This window comes from Ambystoma mexicanum, chromosome 3q (assembly GCF_040938575.1).
Source record: "Ambystoma mexicanum isolate Mex_15411 chromosome 3q, UKY_AmexF1_1, whole genome shotgun sequence".
In the NCBI taxonomy this organism is placed as follows: Eukaryota; Metazoa; Chordata; class Amphibia; order Caudata; family Ambystomatidae; genus Ambystoma; species Ambystoma mexicanum.
Window position 1 is genome coordinate 925,625,095 of NC_090926.1, and position 16,870 is coordinate 925,641,964.

General features: G+C 48.4%; 1 protein-coding gene across 1 annotated transcript in view; it reads right to left on the bottom strand.

The window, feature by feature from the left end:
- The window catches only part of LOC138583119 (ATP-binding cassette sub-family A member 9-like), a 2,601,648-nt gene that overhangs the window by 1,205,989 nt on the left and 1,378,789 nt on the right, over positions 1–16,870 (bottom strand). The window contains exon 22 of the mRNA XM_069655079.1: positions 5,245–5,382. Within this exon, the coding sequence (XP_069511180.1) occupies positions 5,245–5,382 (138 nt within the window). The remainder of the gene's footprint in view (positions 1–5,244; positions 5,383–16,870) is intronic.

The following is a 16,870-nucleotide window of genomic DNA, read 5'->3' on the forward strand; positions in this document are numbered from 1 at the left end:
GTAAAATACATATAGAATACATTTCGGTGCAGGTGCCAGTTGGTTACATGCAGGAACATTGAAATATAGGGTATGTGCAGGATATATACAAGCAGGCGCATTGAGAGTAAGGGATATGTACATACATAATTTCGCAAGATAGTTTTTACATTCAGTGTCGAGGTGGTGCGGGCACAGTACATACATAGTTTTGCAAGATAGTTTTTACATTCAGTGTAGAGGAGGTGCGGGCACAGTCAGTAGATGACTAGTGGGTGACTATATGCAGCAGAGTTAGGGGGTTTTAGGCTGAGGGACAGGCCTAGATGTCAGCATCTTTGAGTCAACTGGTGATGCTCTGGCGGAACCTTTGATAGGTTTGATCGATTCTTAGAGGGGATGGTAGCGAGTTCCACAAGAGGGCTGCCTTGACCTGGAAGCTGTTGCCTCCGATTTTGGCAAGCTTGTATCTGGGGACCCGGAGGTAGTTAGTGTTGGTAAGTCTAGTGACTCTTGTGGCTGGTTTCAGAGTGAGTCTGTCAGATAGGTAACGGGGTGCTGCATTATTCAAGCATTTGTGGGTGAGGGAGTCCACTTTTAGTTTTATTTTGTTATGGGTGGAGAGGCAGTTGTTGGCTCTTCTGGTATTAGAGATATGTTCTCTCTTGGGGATTCCTAGGGCTGCTCTCAGCGCATTAGTTTGTAAGAGTTGGATTTTTTTGATAGTTTGTTGGGTCCTATGTACAGCGCATTGCAATAGTTGAGCCTGGATAAGATGAGGGCTCTGGCTAGGGTAATGCAGCTAGCGTGTGACAGGAAGGCTTTGCCTGCTCTAATCAACTTGCATGTATATGCCGTGGCCGAGGCCAAGGCATTGACCTGTTTGTTGAAGGAGAGAGTGGAGTCCAAATAGAAACCTAGAGTTTTAACCTCCTTGGCGACAGTAATAATGTTATTGTCTATGTTGAAGGCTGAGTATTCAGGGCTGAGTTTTTTGAGGGTCGAGGGAGTGCCCAGGATGATGATCTCTGTTTTGTCATCATTCAGGCATAGGCCGTGGGTGGCCATCCTTGCCTGGATGATGAGATATATCCTGTTTACTGAGGCCAAATCCTTGTCGTAATCACCGGTAAGCGGTAGGAGAATCTGTGTGTCATTTGCATAGTTAGTGTAGGTGACACCTAGAAGGTCCAGATCATCAAAAAGGGGCTTGGTAAAGATATTATAGAGGGTGGGTGAGACGCACTATCCCTGGGATACTCCACATGTGATGGGGTTGGGGTTGGCTGTTACCATAGGTGAGAAAACTCTCATAGTCCTGTTAGTTAAGAATGATTGTATCCACGCTATGGCTTCTGTTGAGAAGTGAGCTGCAGAGTCTAGGTGGCTGCATAGGACCCTGTGGTCGACCAGGTCAAAAGCAGCTGATAAGTCCAGGAGTAAAAGGAGGGCTGATTTCCCTTCATCCCTGAGTTCATCCATCTAACTTAACCATAACATCCCTTCAACAACGTTTTTGTTAGTGAATTTCATTGGGTTTTAGTTGGGTACTTTAAGCATAATGTTATTGCATCGTAGTATTTTCAGGAAAGATGATACAGCTTTTGTAGCACAACTGAACCACAGTGTGCCTTTAGTAATGTTTTGTGCACTGAATTCCATTAGTGTATGACAGGATACGCTTAGTTTCTATATATGTACTGTACAGCATACTGAAGCCGGTGGCTTTATAGTAATGTCTGCAGTGTTTAGGAGAACTGCGTTACTTTGCAGACATAGGGTGGAGTCCAACGTCCCGAGAAAAGGAGGGGTGCTCATAAAAAGTAGAAACATGCACCAAACACAAAAAACAAAGAAAATAGCAAGAAGTGCGTGAATTGGAAGGGGAAATACAGTAGCTGTACTAAGTCCGTGCTTTTGCAATAAAGAGAGCAAAGGCATAGCATATGTAGCATAAAGGAAAGCACCAACAAGAGAAGTGACGTTTGCCTTCATCAATCTTACCGCACACCCGAATCACAATCCAACAAAACACGCACAGGCACAGGTGCAGACGTCCACAAGGGAGTGCAGAACATCAGTGCAACGTGGTGAGTACAGGAATGTTTTTTGTCCTAATTACACAGGTCTGGTAGTGTATAATAGTAGGAAAGCAAGATGTTTTCTGTTTGTGCGCAGCAATGGCTACCACCCTAGAATGGCTGGAGGAACATTTTCTGCATGAAGAAATGAGTGAGGACAAGAGTCCCATTGGTACCCGCTACACTGTGAAAAGGGAAATAGTTACTGCAAGGGCAAGCACCCTAGAATGGACGGAGGAGCATTTCCCACATGACGACATGAGTGAGCATAGTAACCCCATAGGTAAGGGAGGCGGTGGTGCAATTAAGACAATTGCAGCATAGTGCTTCATGTACATTAACCACATTTGTTGTCCTTTAACAGACCATACGGGAATGCAAAGGAGTACACCAGAGGCGGCACCATTTCCACAGCACCATATGGTGCAAAATGGACATCTAATAGCAGTGCCTGGCAAATGCTGGATACTTATACACAAGGCTAAACGGTTGGCTTTGCCAATGCTTGTTTTTCACAGGACTTCAGAGAATGGGCACTCATAGTGCTTAAAAATTGTGTGGCTGAAGGCAGACCTGGCTAAGACACCAGTAGCGTGTTCACAGTTTCAATGAAGTCATTGTGTCTCATTACTAGTTTGCTGGTCCGGTAACAACGGTGCCGGTAAGCTACTGACACCATTGTTACTGGACCAGCAAACTATGAATTCTGCTCACGGGTGTCTTTTCACCTGCCAGGTACAACCTGGCGGGCAGACCGGCACCCGCGAGCAGACCATGTCGGATGCACCGGCCCAATGGGGCTCAAATGGGAATGGGGACTAATATTTTCCGGCGCCCGGGAATTTGGCATTTACCGGGTCCACCGGGGCTGTAATGCCCCGGTAAGTGTCCATTCCCGGGCGCCGGAACAGAAATGACTCCGGCGGCAGCCGTGCCGGTTTTAGTGGCACGGCTACCTCCAGAGTCATAATGAGGCCCATTAACTCCCAGATGAGTGCTTTGAGAAAACACTGGCAGGTACTTTGAGTGCAAAGTTTGATAGTAAGACTTGATTAAAGCAAGCTTGAGAGTTCCCATGAGGAGGTGTTTTAGGTGGCACGACCGTGAGCAGTCATGGGTGGGCAAATAACCAGACCCCACCCACAAGCTTTGTGTACCTCATAAGCCATTTGTCCGTATATGTACTCTAACCCAATAGTTTCGGTTTATAGGTGGAAGCATCGCTTAATAATCCAAACTAACAAAGCAAGCCCGATGCACACGTGCAAGGCACTACAGACCAGACTACCTGCGAGTATGCGTTGTGTGTTTCTACATAGGTTAACAGAGAAATGGTATGAATTCTTAGAGTGTCACAAGCCTGATATGATATGATTATGTGATGTGATATATGGCATTTATAACGCGCCTATCACAAGCCTGATATGATATGATTATGTGATGTGATATATGGCATTTATAACGCGCCTATACACAAGTGTTTCAAATCAGCAGACAAAATGTAACGGGTGTCGGAATGGGCACATGCGGAAAAGGCTGCGCGTGGGGGGTTCAGCTTGGCAACAGCGATGAGTTCAGCGAACATGGTGGTAAAAAAAGGAAGGGTGGACAAAAAAACAGGAAGGGGCAACTAAGCACATGGGAAGCTCGGAATGGCAAGAGAGGCATGGGGAACAGATAAAGAAGAGGGACTAAAAATGTTCAATGTTTGGCACCACAAGGTATATGAGAGATCATTGGCACATGGGGGATCGGATTAGCAAAAGGAGCAGGGACACTGGAACCTCTCCCTATGTGCGTTCTGGGTTTCATTCTATTTAACAATAGCCCAGGTCCTCTATCTAGATGTCAAACTAAATGTATTGCTCCAACTGCTGTATTATACATGGTCATAGAAACTGGATAGAAAGAGCATTTAGAATGGAATTTACTAAAACATAGGAGTACTGGTTCAGGCTATGATTGAACCTTTTGGAAAAGGGGTCTGTTTAGTACAATTAGCCTGATAAGCATTTATAAAGGTTTTCAGATGCATGTAGGAAAGATTGCTATGGATTCTTTAGGACTGTTTGATATGTGGCTGCCCACCCAATGTCATTCTGTGGTAATTTCCTTATACTATTCAAAATCAAAATGGATGGATATTATTGAGGAAGTGGATGAAGGGGATGACTCATGGAAAAACCGACAAGTGATGAATTACAGGGATTGTGGGGTCTAAACTGGTGATCAACAATAGGTACTTTGATCTAAGAAGTATTGTCAAGTTGAGAAGCATGTGTTTGATGCTTGTTGTATGGGCCATGGCTTAATTATCCACCAACTGATATTTAAGGGAGCAAGTGGATGTCCTGGGAGGCTGGCAAGTAATTGCTGTTGGAGCATGGAATTTCCAAGATGTAATGTGTGCTGAGGAAAGCGGTACAGAAGAGACAGATGTGTTGCCTGATGATTGTGGTAGCAACATGCGCGAGCGTAATGAGCTAAATGTGGAGGTTCTTTATAAGAACCTTGGAGGTAATGCATATCAGAACCATTTATATGCAAGAGTGAAAGTTAGTGGTATTGATGAATGCAATAGTGCAGGCTTGAACTGAGATTGTGCAGTGGTTACAAATACAATCAGAATAATTCCTAGGGGGAAAGTTAAAATGGCATCACACTATCGCAATGCTTCTATTTTCAGAATACCAATAAGCTTCAACAATTATTACATTTATGGCAAACAAAAAAGAAATGTGTGTTATGCTGGTTTCTTTTCCCTTTCTCTAGGGTTATCTCCCTAGCAAGTATATACCTATATTAATAAATTTGCCAGAGTGGTGATATTGTGACTTAATTTACTGTGCATGTGTTAATGCCTCTCAAACACCCAATGATGATTCAACACATCCTGGAAAGTTAAATGAAATTACATCTGAAGATTTTTAATGTAATTTGAGCTGGTTTGTGTCTCATAAAAGGCACATTCCATGAGTAACTGCTATCTTAAGCCCTCAGTTTCCTGAACCACTGTTAAATGTGTATCTATGTGTAACCTCCAGCACAGAGGTTCTTTCAATCAAATAAGGACGGTTTGTGGAGTATCTTCAACATGTCAATAATTCTATGTATTTAAAGGACCAGGGCAATTCAGATTGTATATAAACTAACATTATTATTAATATTAAATCATTGTACTCACGTTCATAAAGCTATTATTCCAGATCCGGATAGTTGCGGTCGCATTGAAGCTTCTTAGAAATGTGTTGCTAATTATGTTCATCAAAACTGGAAACCCATTAACCGAACGCAGGTTAGTTAGGAGTGCAAATCGGTAACTCTGCAGGAAAAAGAAAAAGAAAAATACATGCCCATCAAAATACACGTGTGCCTGCGTCTGGCAAAATGTGTCTGGTCTATCAATCTACCAGGGAAAGGATTCTGGGACATGTGCAAAAGACGTTGTGTAGATTGGTTGCTTTCCAACAAAGTAAGATGACGACTGCATGCGTCAGATTTTGGCGATGGCAGTCTGTAAGGTTTTATTAATGATATTCTGTACATTTTGAGCAAGTATATTAGCACGTTTTGCTGGCAAGGGTCTTTAGTCAAGGATCTTGGTCTGCATTCCTGTGAAGAGCTAGGGTTCTTTTGTTCTGATAGTACACAACTTTGTGATGGTAAATGTCTGGGGTGCAACTATGGCTACGTCTATCTCGGCATCAAGACCATATCATTATGTACATGTATGGCTTCTTTAACATGTTTAATGTTGTGATAAGAAAGTGGCTACGGTAAAGCAGAGTTCTTGAGATGGGATTCGAGGGTCTACTGCTGAGTGACGGTTTGTGTCTCCTGAGGGTCCTGACAAGTGATTTTTTCTATTCTTGTGCAAAGGTGACATGGCCTGCTTAGAAATACTGCTTAGCCATGCAAATCATTTTCTGATATTGGCAATGCGTTTTTAGAACTCTGCTTGAAGGTTGTGGCAATATGCTGTGCTCCATCTTTGTTCTGATTTCCATAGTTTTGTTCTAAACTCACCCAGTTATTTATTATTATTATTTTTTTAAACTTTGTTTATTGTGCATGACATTACAACACAGGAACAAGTAGCTTACAAGTAGAATACAACATGACAGTCATCATGATCAGTGCAAGCATGGCATATACAGCGTAGTGAAGCGTCAATAAGAGAAACCAGATGCTAGGTACATGCGGTAACATTGCCAATTAGACACATCTTAAGCAAGTGATGGGGTGGAAGAGGATGAAACATCGGAGTCAGTGTCAGTGGCTGCCGCCATGGAGGAAACATAAGAGCGAAATGGTTCCCATATATTACTGGGTTGTGACACCAGTGGTTGCTGAGCTGACCACGCCTCTTCCATGTCCGAAGCCCATGTCACAGCCCGGAGTCACTGAGCATGAGTGGTTGCCCCTGGACGAAGCCAGCACAACAGAATACATCAAACAGATAATAGCATGCACAGTCCAGCTAGTTTCTCAGCGCTGCGGTTCAGTTCAGAGAAATCGTGGAAAATGCACACCAGGAGAGAAGGGTTAATCGTGCACTCCAACATATCGGCCACTGTGGAACAGACTTCCTCCCAAAAGTGACAAAGGTGTGGGCAAAACCAAAACATATGAATGTAATTCGCAGCATCCGATCCACATCTGGGGCAATTGGGGGAATGATCCTGCGACATGTGGTGCAATCTGGATGGAGTGTAATGGAACCTGTGTAGCACCTTGAATTGAATCAACTTGAAATGAGCGTTGAACGAAATGTCATGGATGCGTGCGCACATACGGCTCCAACGTTGGTCCGTCATTTCAGTTTCCAGAACCTCACCCCAAATGTGTCTGAGTTTATCGAAGGGAGGGGAGTCCTTGGCCTGGAGCAAAGCGTACAGCCTGGAAACTTTCCCCATAAAGGAGCTAGAGGTTAAGAGTTTGGATAGTATATGATCATCTGGTGGAATTGCGGGGAATTCCGGGTATCTATTTTTGAGAGAGCGACAGAGACCTATATATTGTAGCCAGTTAGATGGTCTTCTACGCAATAATTGAGGAAGGTCTGGCCACTCAGTGAAGTTGCCCTGACTAAAGACATCACCGATAGACCCGAATCCCTCGGCCGCCCAGTGGTGTGTCGCGCCAGGGGGGATGCAGGGAGTCTCCGGGAGAAAGTTCCATAGGGGGAGAGCGCCATGAAAGGGGTATGGGGTGGCAGTCAATTTCATCAGCTTAGCTAAGGCCAATGCTGTAGAGCCTACAGGGTCCAGGGGTTCGAGCTTAACACGTTTGTGGGGATTAGGGAGCGGATATCTCAGTCCCGCACAGCGAGCTGTTCAAGACTGGTGTGCGGCAGAGGATCTACAGAGGGAAACCAGTATGAAACATATTGTGCCTGGGCTCCAATCCAGTACCTTGCGAAGTCAGGGGCACCAAGGCCACCCGCCGACATGGCTGCTGTGAGGGTGTTTATTTTAAGGCATAGCGCACCAGAGTGCCACAAAAGAACAAGTTACTTCTTACCTTGTAACGTTCTTTCGATGGGATGTTCCTCCAACGTATTCCTTATCTTAGATATCTCCTTCCAGCTCTGCTGGCCTCGGAAAATTTTTCTCTAGAGGGCGCTGCGCGTCGAGGTCCGCCGAGTCGATGTCCCTAGATAGCCGCCGTATCGACGTCGACGTCATCCTGCCTATAAAGGCTGCGCGCAGCGTCCGTTGCTCAGTTCCGTTTTGTAGCCCACAGTATTTCTGTCTGGACTAGACTAATCACCCTGAAGGAGCGTAAGCTGCAACAACAAGGGAAGTAGAACTGCGGGGATGGGTGGGAGGGTAGATAAGGAATACGTCGGAGGAACATCCCATCGAAAGAACGTTACAAGGTAAGAAGTAACTTGTTCTTCGAAGGGATTGTGTCCTCCGACGTATTCCTTATCTTAGATAGGCTCCCATAGCAGTATTCTATTATTGGAGGTGGGAGTACTGACTTCACGCTGTCTTCTATTGATGAATAGAGTGCAGTACAGCCCTTCCAAACCTAGTCTCTTGACTGGAGGAGGAATCCAAGTTGTAAAATCGTGTAAAGGTATGGACAGACGACCATGTGGCGGCCGCACAAATGTCTTTAACCGGCACACCTCTTTTAAGGGCCGATGAAGCTGCAATACCTCTGGTCGAATGAGCCCTAAGGTTTTGGGGGGGCTCTTTCCCTGCCAGTTTATAACATTCCAAAATGGCTAGAATGATCCATCTGGAAATGGTCTGCTTAGTTATTGGTAACCCCAGCTTGTGACCTGTGTAACCTACAAACAGCTGGTCTGCTTGTCTTATCCTGGCTAGTCTACTGATGTAAAAACTTAAAGCCCTTCTAGGGTCCAGCCTGTGTAACCTCTCTTCCTCTTTCCCCTGATGGGAGACTGTGCTCTGCCTGCTCAGAGCATCCGCTGTCAAGTTCTTCTCTCCGACTAGGTGAACTGCCGATAGAGAGATTCCTTCTTGGATTGCCCAAAACCAGAGCTGCATCGCCTCTCTGCACAGGGGTAGTGATCCTACGCCTCCTCTTTTGTTGAGGTAATGCATGGCCACCGTGTTGTCTGTCATTATCAGGATATTTTTCCCTTGTACAGCTGGCAGGAACGCCTTCAGCGCAAGTCTGATGGCTCTCAGCAGTAACAGGTTGATATGTAGTCTGGACTCCGATGGAGACCAACGACCGCTGATGGTCAAGTCGTTGGCGTGGGCTCCCCACCCCGTGAGTGAGGCATCCGTGACTACTGTTATCTCCGGCCAGGGTTGCCAAAACTGTTCTCCTTTCAGCATGTTCTCCTGACAGGCCCACCACTGAAGGTCTCGAGCCACCCTGTCGGGAACCTGAAGAAGATCTGTCATTCTCCCTGAGAATTGTGACCACTGAGTCCTCAGTGTCCACTGGAGGGATCTCATTCTCAGGCGAGCCTCTGGCACTAGGAAAATGCAGGATGCCATGAGGCCTAGCAACCTCAAAAAGTCGAAGGCTGGGAGATGTTGGGCATCTTGGAACTTGGTAACCATCTGTAGAATATCTTGAGCCCTCACCTCTGGTGGCGAGGCTTTTCCCAGGGAAGTGTCCAGGATCGCTCCTATGAACTGGAGTCTCTGCGATGGTATCATTTGTGACTTCTTTAAATTGAGGGAGAAGCCCAGTCTGTGTAGGGAGTGGCAAACGTGATTTAGCTGGATCTGAGCTTGTTTTTCCGAAGATACAGCCCTGATCAACCAATCGTCCAGGTAGGGGTAGACGTGAATCCCTTCCCTCCTTAGACTTGCCGCCACTACTGACATTAACTTGGTGAAGACCCTCGGGGCGGAGGTCAGCCCAAATGGCAGCACTCGAAATTGATAATGAGAGTTGCCAATTGCGAACCTCAGGTATTTCCTGTGTTTGAGATGGATAGGCACATGGAAATAAGCGTCCTGAAGGTCCAGAGATACCAACCAGTCCTGGAACTGAAGGGCCTGAAGGATCTGAGAAAGAGTGACCATCTTGAATTTGTCTTTCCTGAGGAATTTGTTCAATTCTCGCAAGTCCAAGATGGGTCTCAGTCCTCCGTCTTTCTTTGGAATGAGAAAGTAAGAGAAAGTAAGGGGAGTACCAGCCCTTGTTCCTCTCCGCTACAGGTACCGGTTCTATGGCACCTTTCTCTAGCAGGTCCAAAATTTCCTGCAAGAGGAGCGGATCTGGAGCTTTCTGAGAGCTGATCCCCGGTGGATGACTCTGAGGTATGCGTAGGAGAGGCAGGCAGTAACCTTGGGCAACTGTTTCCAATGCCCAAGCATCTGACGTGATAGCCTGCCATTTCGCCAGATGTTGAGTTAACCTGCCTCCTACAGGTGTCCTGTGAGGGAAGTCCTCAGAGTGGTTTTGGGGCGGCGGATGCAGATGCCGATGGTAAAGAGGCACCTGCTGTTACTGCGGCTTTTGAATATCTACCCCGTCCACCTCGGGTAGTTCTTCTTTGTCTCCTTTGAGCCGGTCGTCCTCTACCTCTTCCGAATGCGGAGTAGAAGCGAAAGGACTTGCCCCTCGCAGAGGTTCCTGTGGGACGAAAAGGTGTCTGACGGATTGCAGCGCCTAGGGATTTTGCTGCTGCTTTTGATGTTTGCAGTTTCTCTAAACTGTCATCCGCCTTTTTCCCGAACAAAGAAGAGCCATCGAATGGCATGTTCAAGAGCCTGGCTTGCACATCTGGGGCAAAACCAGACTTTCTCAACCAAGCAAATCTCCTGGTTGTTGTACTTGCCGCCATTGCTCTGCTGATACTGTCAGCCGAATCAATGCCCGTCTGAAGGGATTCGCACATAGCGTCTTTACCGTCCTGTATGATATTCAGGAACGCCTCCCTTTCTTCTCCCTCCGGGATGCAGTCAGCCGCTGTAGAAGCACACTCCCAAAGTGTATGGCTGAATCTAGCAAGGGTGCAAGTAGCATTAACAGATTTTAACGCCATGCTACATGCCGAAAAAACTTTCTTTGCCATAGCATCATATTTTTTATCGTCCCTGTCCTGTGGGACGGTAGGGTAAGCAGTCTTGACATCAGTAGAAGATGCTGCCTGTACCACCAGACTTTCTGGGGATGGGTGTTTTGACAAAAACTCCGGGTCTGCAGAAGATACCCTGTATTTTGTAGACAGTTTTTTATTTACTGCCGGGACGACATCTGGGGTTTCCCAGTTCATCATAATCTTCCTCTGAAGAGCTTTATGAAAGGGCACTACAGGATCCTCCTGTGGGCCTTTGTCAAGAATATCCGTGAGGTCATCTTGTTGGAAAGACTGTGAAGGTGCAGACCACCCCATAAACTCTGTGATCCTGGCCATTAAGACTCTATAGGGGGTTTCAGCATGCTCCCCGGGTCTGGCCTAGCAAACTCCACCTCAGGGGAAGTGTCTAACCCACTTGCCTCATGTAAGGAATCATGAAGATCCTTTAACCTGCGTTCTTCAGAGGATAACTCCTCTCTAACTGGGGTTGCAGGTCCCTGCAACTCAAATGTGTCTTCCTGTTCAGACAATTCACCCTCTTCCATAATTGAGGACATAGTTCTCAATTGTTCTGAACTCATAAAGGGTGTAAACCCCATCTCCAAGGCAGAGGGTGCCAAACTTGTAATAATCGGCCTCGAAAACGTCGATGTTGTCGACGCCGACGTCGAAGGCTTCGGGCGTGGCGTCGAAAACAAAGGTGGAGGCCTCGATGACCTCGACAGAATTGGGATTCTGCTTGAGGAAGTCGACAACCTCGACGCCATCGTCATCGAGGACCTGGGGATAGCCACTGGGTGTGTCGTAACCGTGACTTTTCTTGGCGTCGACGCCGGTGTCGAAGACACCGACCTCGGCGTCAACGGAACCTTTGTCGACGGCGTCGACGGAACCTTCGAAGAAGGTTTTGAGGTCATAGCCTTACTCGAGGGTTCGAGACGCGCTCGAGAAGCTTCCTTCGCCGGGTACTGCGACTCGCGGCGTTTTTGACCTTTGGGTCTTTCGACCAGAGCATCGCTCTCGGCAGTATTCGAGGGGGTCGGGGCCGCTTTCTCGAAGACGCACATCATATTTTTGTGGAATTCCTCCCATTCAGCCCGGGAACTATGTTTCTTGGGGCAAGGGATTCTCTTTGGAGAAACAGAGGAAGAGGAAGACGGAGAAGGGGATCTTCGACGTCTCCTCTTCGAGTGCTTCGATCTCGAGGAGTGATGGGACCCACTCCGAGACCTGGAGCGCGAATGGTGACGAGGAGACAAATGTCTCGACTTCGTCGAGGAAGAAGAAGCTTTAAAAGTCTTACCTTTCTCCAGCTTCCCCCTACGCTCCTTCAGGGCCTTAGCTGTCATGGACATACAGTCCTCGCACTCCGAACAATGGTGTTCAGCTCCCAAACACCACAGACAAACTCTGTGAGGGTCAGTCAGTGACATCTTTTTCCCACAATCTCTGCATTTTTTGAAGCCGGACCGAGGAGTTGTCGGTTTCGACGAAGAAGCCATCGAGTACGGATCGAATATCTCGAGGTAAATAGGATTAACCTGACAAAACTGAGCAACGGTATTCTGAGGCACTGAGTAAGCGCGGAAAAACGGAACTGAGCTACGGACGCTGCGCGTGGCCTTTATAGGCAGGATGACGTCGACACAGCGGCTGTCGAGGGACATCGACTCCGCGGACCTCGACGCGCAGCGCCCTCTAGAGAAAAATTTTCCGAGGCCAGCAGAGCTGGAAGGAGATATCTAAGATAAGGAATACGTCGGAGGACACAATCCCTTCGAAAGTTATTCACTGTACGAGTCAGTACTTGAAAGAAATCATTGTCCGGCCAGATTGGGATATTAGTTGGGGGAGTACGACCATCTTCAGAATGCCAATTTTATCCGCCAGTGAGATTGGTAGTGTCGCCCAACCAGTGCATTTCCTAGCAAGGGTAGCAAGATATTTCCCAAAATTGGCTGCATACAAAGGACCATATTGGCGGGCAACAACCACTCCAAGGTAGGGGAACTCACTTTGTGCCCGTTTGAATCCTAAGAGGTCTGGGGGAGGCAACGTGACTTCGGTCAAAGGGAATAGACTAGACTTAGAGCAGTTCACCCCGAGTCCCGAGATCTCACCAAAGTGTACGACCTTGTCCAGGATCGGGGCCAAATTGCTCGCAGAAGAGCGAATGAATAGGAGAGTGTCAGCATATACCGAGATAATCTCGGGTGAGCCAACAAATCTCAACCCTCGGTGCGCATACTTCTGTCGTATCCTGTCTACCAGGGGCTCAATCAGAATCAGGGGGGAGAAGGGACAACCCTGCCGCGTATCTCAGGCGATCTGAAAGGGAGAAGAGCATCTGTCCTCAGTGCAGACTCTGGCCACAGGTTGAGTATAAAGGAGTTTGACCCAGGCCAGGAACTGGGGTCCGAAGTTGCACCCTTCAAGGACCTGCCAGAGATAGCTCCAGGAAACGGAGTCAAACGCCTTCTGCATGTCAAGGGTCGCTGCTACGGCCTGTGTGGTTGGGTCAATACGGGCTAGGATATTACCCAGTTATGTTTTTATTTAATTTATTTAATTAAGTAATTGAACATTACAGGGAAATCAATGCATTTTTGTCACAAAAAACTGTTTTAACAATGATTTACAGAGCGGTGGACCAGTGTCCTTAACAACGGGCGAACGGATGTGGATTTAAGACCATGGGGGTAGAAACATGAAGCAGGCACAAGTAGGAACGGGATAGTGGAGGAAGTGCTAAGTTTTAGGATTAAGGGGTGAGGGATAAGTGCTCTGGGATTGTCGTAGAGTGGCAGGGTGAGAGGAGAACAGGGACATTGGTGGCATAGAATGCTATGCAAGTGGTGCTTCAGAAAGGAGGTTGGATTTAAATAGAGATAGAGTGGGAGTAGCGCGGAGAGGAAGAGCATTCCAGAGAAAGGGAGGAGCGATGGAGAGGAAGAGAGCACAAATGAGAGGGAGCGCAAAGGGCACAAGAGGTGGCAAGGAGGTGAGCGGAGGATGGTCGCAGGGAGCGCGGGGGAGAGTAGGGAGTGAGATGTGCCGATAGGTATGGTGGAGCAAGTCTGTGGGCCTCATTACAAGTACACCGGTCCGGAGTTAACGCCGGCGGTAAAACCATACTGGCACCGTTTCCACGTCCGCCCAATATGACCCGTGGCCCCGGAAATAGCACCTCCTCAAACCGCCACCACGGAGTTAAGGGTCCTGTAAAGTCCACCTGCACGGAAACCCCTCCGTTACTGGCAACACGAAACACTGCGAGCATCACAACTAGCGCGGACATGGAAACACCGCCAGAAAAATGGCATTAAAACCGTGATCACGGTGGCGGTACCGCCGCCACCGCAAACATGACGTTAAACAGTGCCTGCTTAACAGAATCAGGGCACAGGTGCACAAAATCAGCCCAGCTGGACCCAGCAGCCCACTGGGAGCCCACAAAAGGGCCACACCCAGCCCAACACAACACAGAACTATGCAGGCAGCAACTCTAGTAGCACTTGGACTGGGCCTACTCAACCAACAGGCAGCACTGCACATGATGGCAGTAATGGTGCAGAGGAGGAGGCGGAGGAGGCGCAGGTGCCAACCAGCCAACCAGCCAACCCTGCACCTATGGCAAACACCATTGTGCAGCCACCACTACCCCACAGGCAGCCTGCAATACCACGCATCAGGGCCTCACCCTGGAACCTTACCCCAGGACAGATCCACACACTATACCGGCTGGACCGTCCAACAATCCTGTACATCACTGCCATGATTGAGGACGACATCAGCAGCCACATAGACACCCCCACTGCCACCCCCCCCCCCTCCTGAAGGTTGTGTCTGTGCTGCATTTCCTTGACACTGGCACCTATCAACACACGGGGTCGGTGAGCTGCACGGCATATCACAACCCTGTTTCTCGAAAATCCTGGAACAGGTACTGGATGCCCTTTTGCGCCATGTGTCGGAACACATAGCCCTACCCCGTACCCTCCCCGAGGTCATTGCCACAAAGTTGGCCTTCCATGCCATAGCAGGCATGCCAAATTGCATAGGTGCACTTGACTGCACCCACATTGAGCTGAAAGTACCACGTGCAATTGAGATGGTGTTCCGCAATAGGAAACAGTATCACTCACTGAATGTACAGATGGTATGTGATGCCACGCTACTGATTACACACTGCTGCGCATGTTTCCCAGGCTCAACCCATGACTCAATGGTACTGCGGAATTCCACGTTGCCACGGTACATGGAACGCTATGCCGGACAAAGCACATGGCTATTGGGTCAGTACAGCTGACAATGCTCTGACACTGTTGAAGCATTATGTATGTGTCCAGCCCAATGAGCAATGTGAGTGTGCCGCTGGACCGCACATGCATCACCCCCCCTCCCATCTACCAAATAGACAGCGGATACTAAACATCACAAAGGAAGACATGACAGGTCACGACAGTGTGCCTGTACTCACCCTGCCACAGCCCATCCTGTCACTGTCCCATACACCTTGTGCCACTGCAGACACCCACCCACAAATGGAACACTGCCCTCCCAATGCACGAGATGCCTGTAAATGAGACGTCGTGCATTGACTACTTCAGTACAGTGGAGTCACTCTGCCATGTGTGCACAACACTGCACTATGACATACTCACAATCCAATGTTACCCGCAGGGCACAGTACACATGCACATAAATGTGTAGGGCAATATCCAGTTGGGGACATCCACTGTGATGCCCAATGAACACTTCAAAGCACTGCATGGCACATATGCATGAATGAACAATGATACAAGATAGCACAGCATCAGATTAAGACATGATACCACAAACACTGACATGTCCCCCCATCTTCATCCCATGTAGGTGATGCTGGATATGCACTCACGCCATGGCTGATGACACCTGTACGGAGACCAAGGAAAAGGCATGAAGAGGCATACAATAGGGCACATGCCTGCACACGTGGAATGATTGAGAGGACATTCGGACTGCTGAAGGCCCGTTTCCGCTGTCTGAGCAGATCTGGGGGATCACTGCTGTACAGCCCAGTGAAGACGGGTAAAATCACGCTCGTATGTGCCATGCTGCACAATCTGTGCCTGCGCAGGAACATCCCAATGCCCCCAGACGCAGATGAAGAAGATGGGGATGGAGATGGGGATGGGGATGGGATGGCACCACCTCCCCCTGGGGGTGCACTTGATGGCCAAAGAGCACGGGATGAGCTGATTCGCATTTACTTTTGAGACACAGCACATTCACAGCAATGCATAGAGTGATGACAATAAATGATTATTTGTACTGCAAATGAAATGATAGATGTCCACACATGTATGTTTTGCTTTCAAATGATGATATATTGATGAATTCACAACAGGGAAGGAGGTGAAATGGTTAGGGAAGCTGTACACCGGAGCCCACCCACCACCCAAACGTACCCATCCCCACCCAGGCCCCAATGTTCAAACACCCAAAACAACCTCCCCCACCACCCAAACGTACCCACCCCCACCCAGGCCCCAATGTTCAAACACCCAACACAACCTCCCCCACCACCCAAACGTACCCACCCCTCACACCCTTCAAGTCCACGTGTGTCCTGCAGTGCCCCACACACATATCATCACTTCCGTGTGCGCTTCTGTGCCCGTGCATCCTTGCCCGAGAGCCCCGTTAGCCGACTTGAGTGCCTCCTTGGACTGGCAGTAGTGGAGCTTGATGGGGTGGTGGTATTTGATGGCACGGAATCCGGTATGGATGGCATCCGTGCAAGATTTGCCTGTTGCCCAATCAACATGGCCTCAACGAGCCTGGAGATGTTGTCGTTACCCTCACGCACATGGAGTGCCAGGGTGACTATTGTGCTTGCAAAGCGTCGAATAGACCTTGAGAGGCGACGCACTGACGTGCTATAGCACTCCCTCTGCAGCCTAGATTCTTCAAGCTGCCTCTCCACCAGCTGGGTGAGGGTTGCCTGCTGCTCCTCCATCCGCTGCATGCGGGAATTCAGCTCTGCCATGGATGGGGTGGGTGACCTCATGGGACTTCTGAGTAAAGTAGGGCTAAACTCCAGCTGATGGAAGGAACCCAGGTCATCAAATGTGGGCATCGCCCCCTGTGGCCCTGTATTAGAGTGCTCTACCGGGGCACTGTTGTCACTACAGGCCGCCGCCTCTGCAGTGCAGCTGCCTTCTGTGTTGGTTTGGGTGGGCATGGTGGGTTCCCGTGGCACCTGTCTTGCCTCAGGCAGCGTGGAGACGGTGGGGATGTCAGTGGT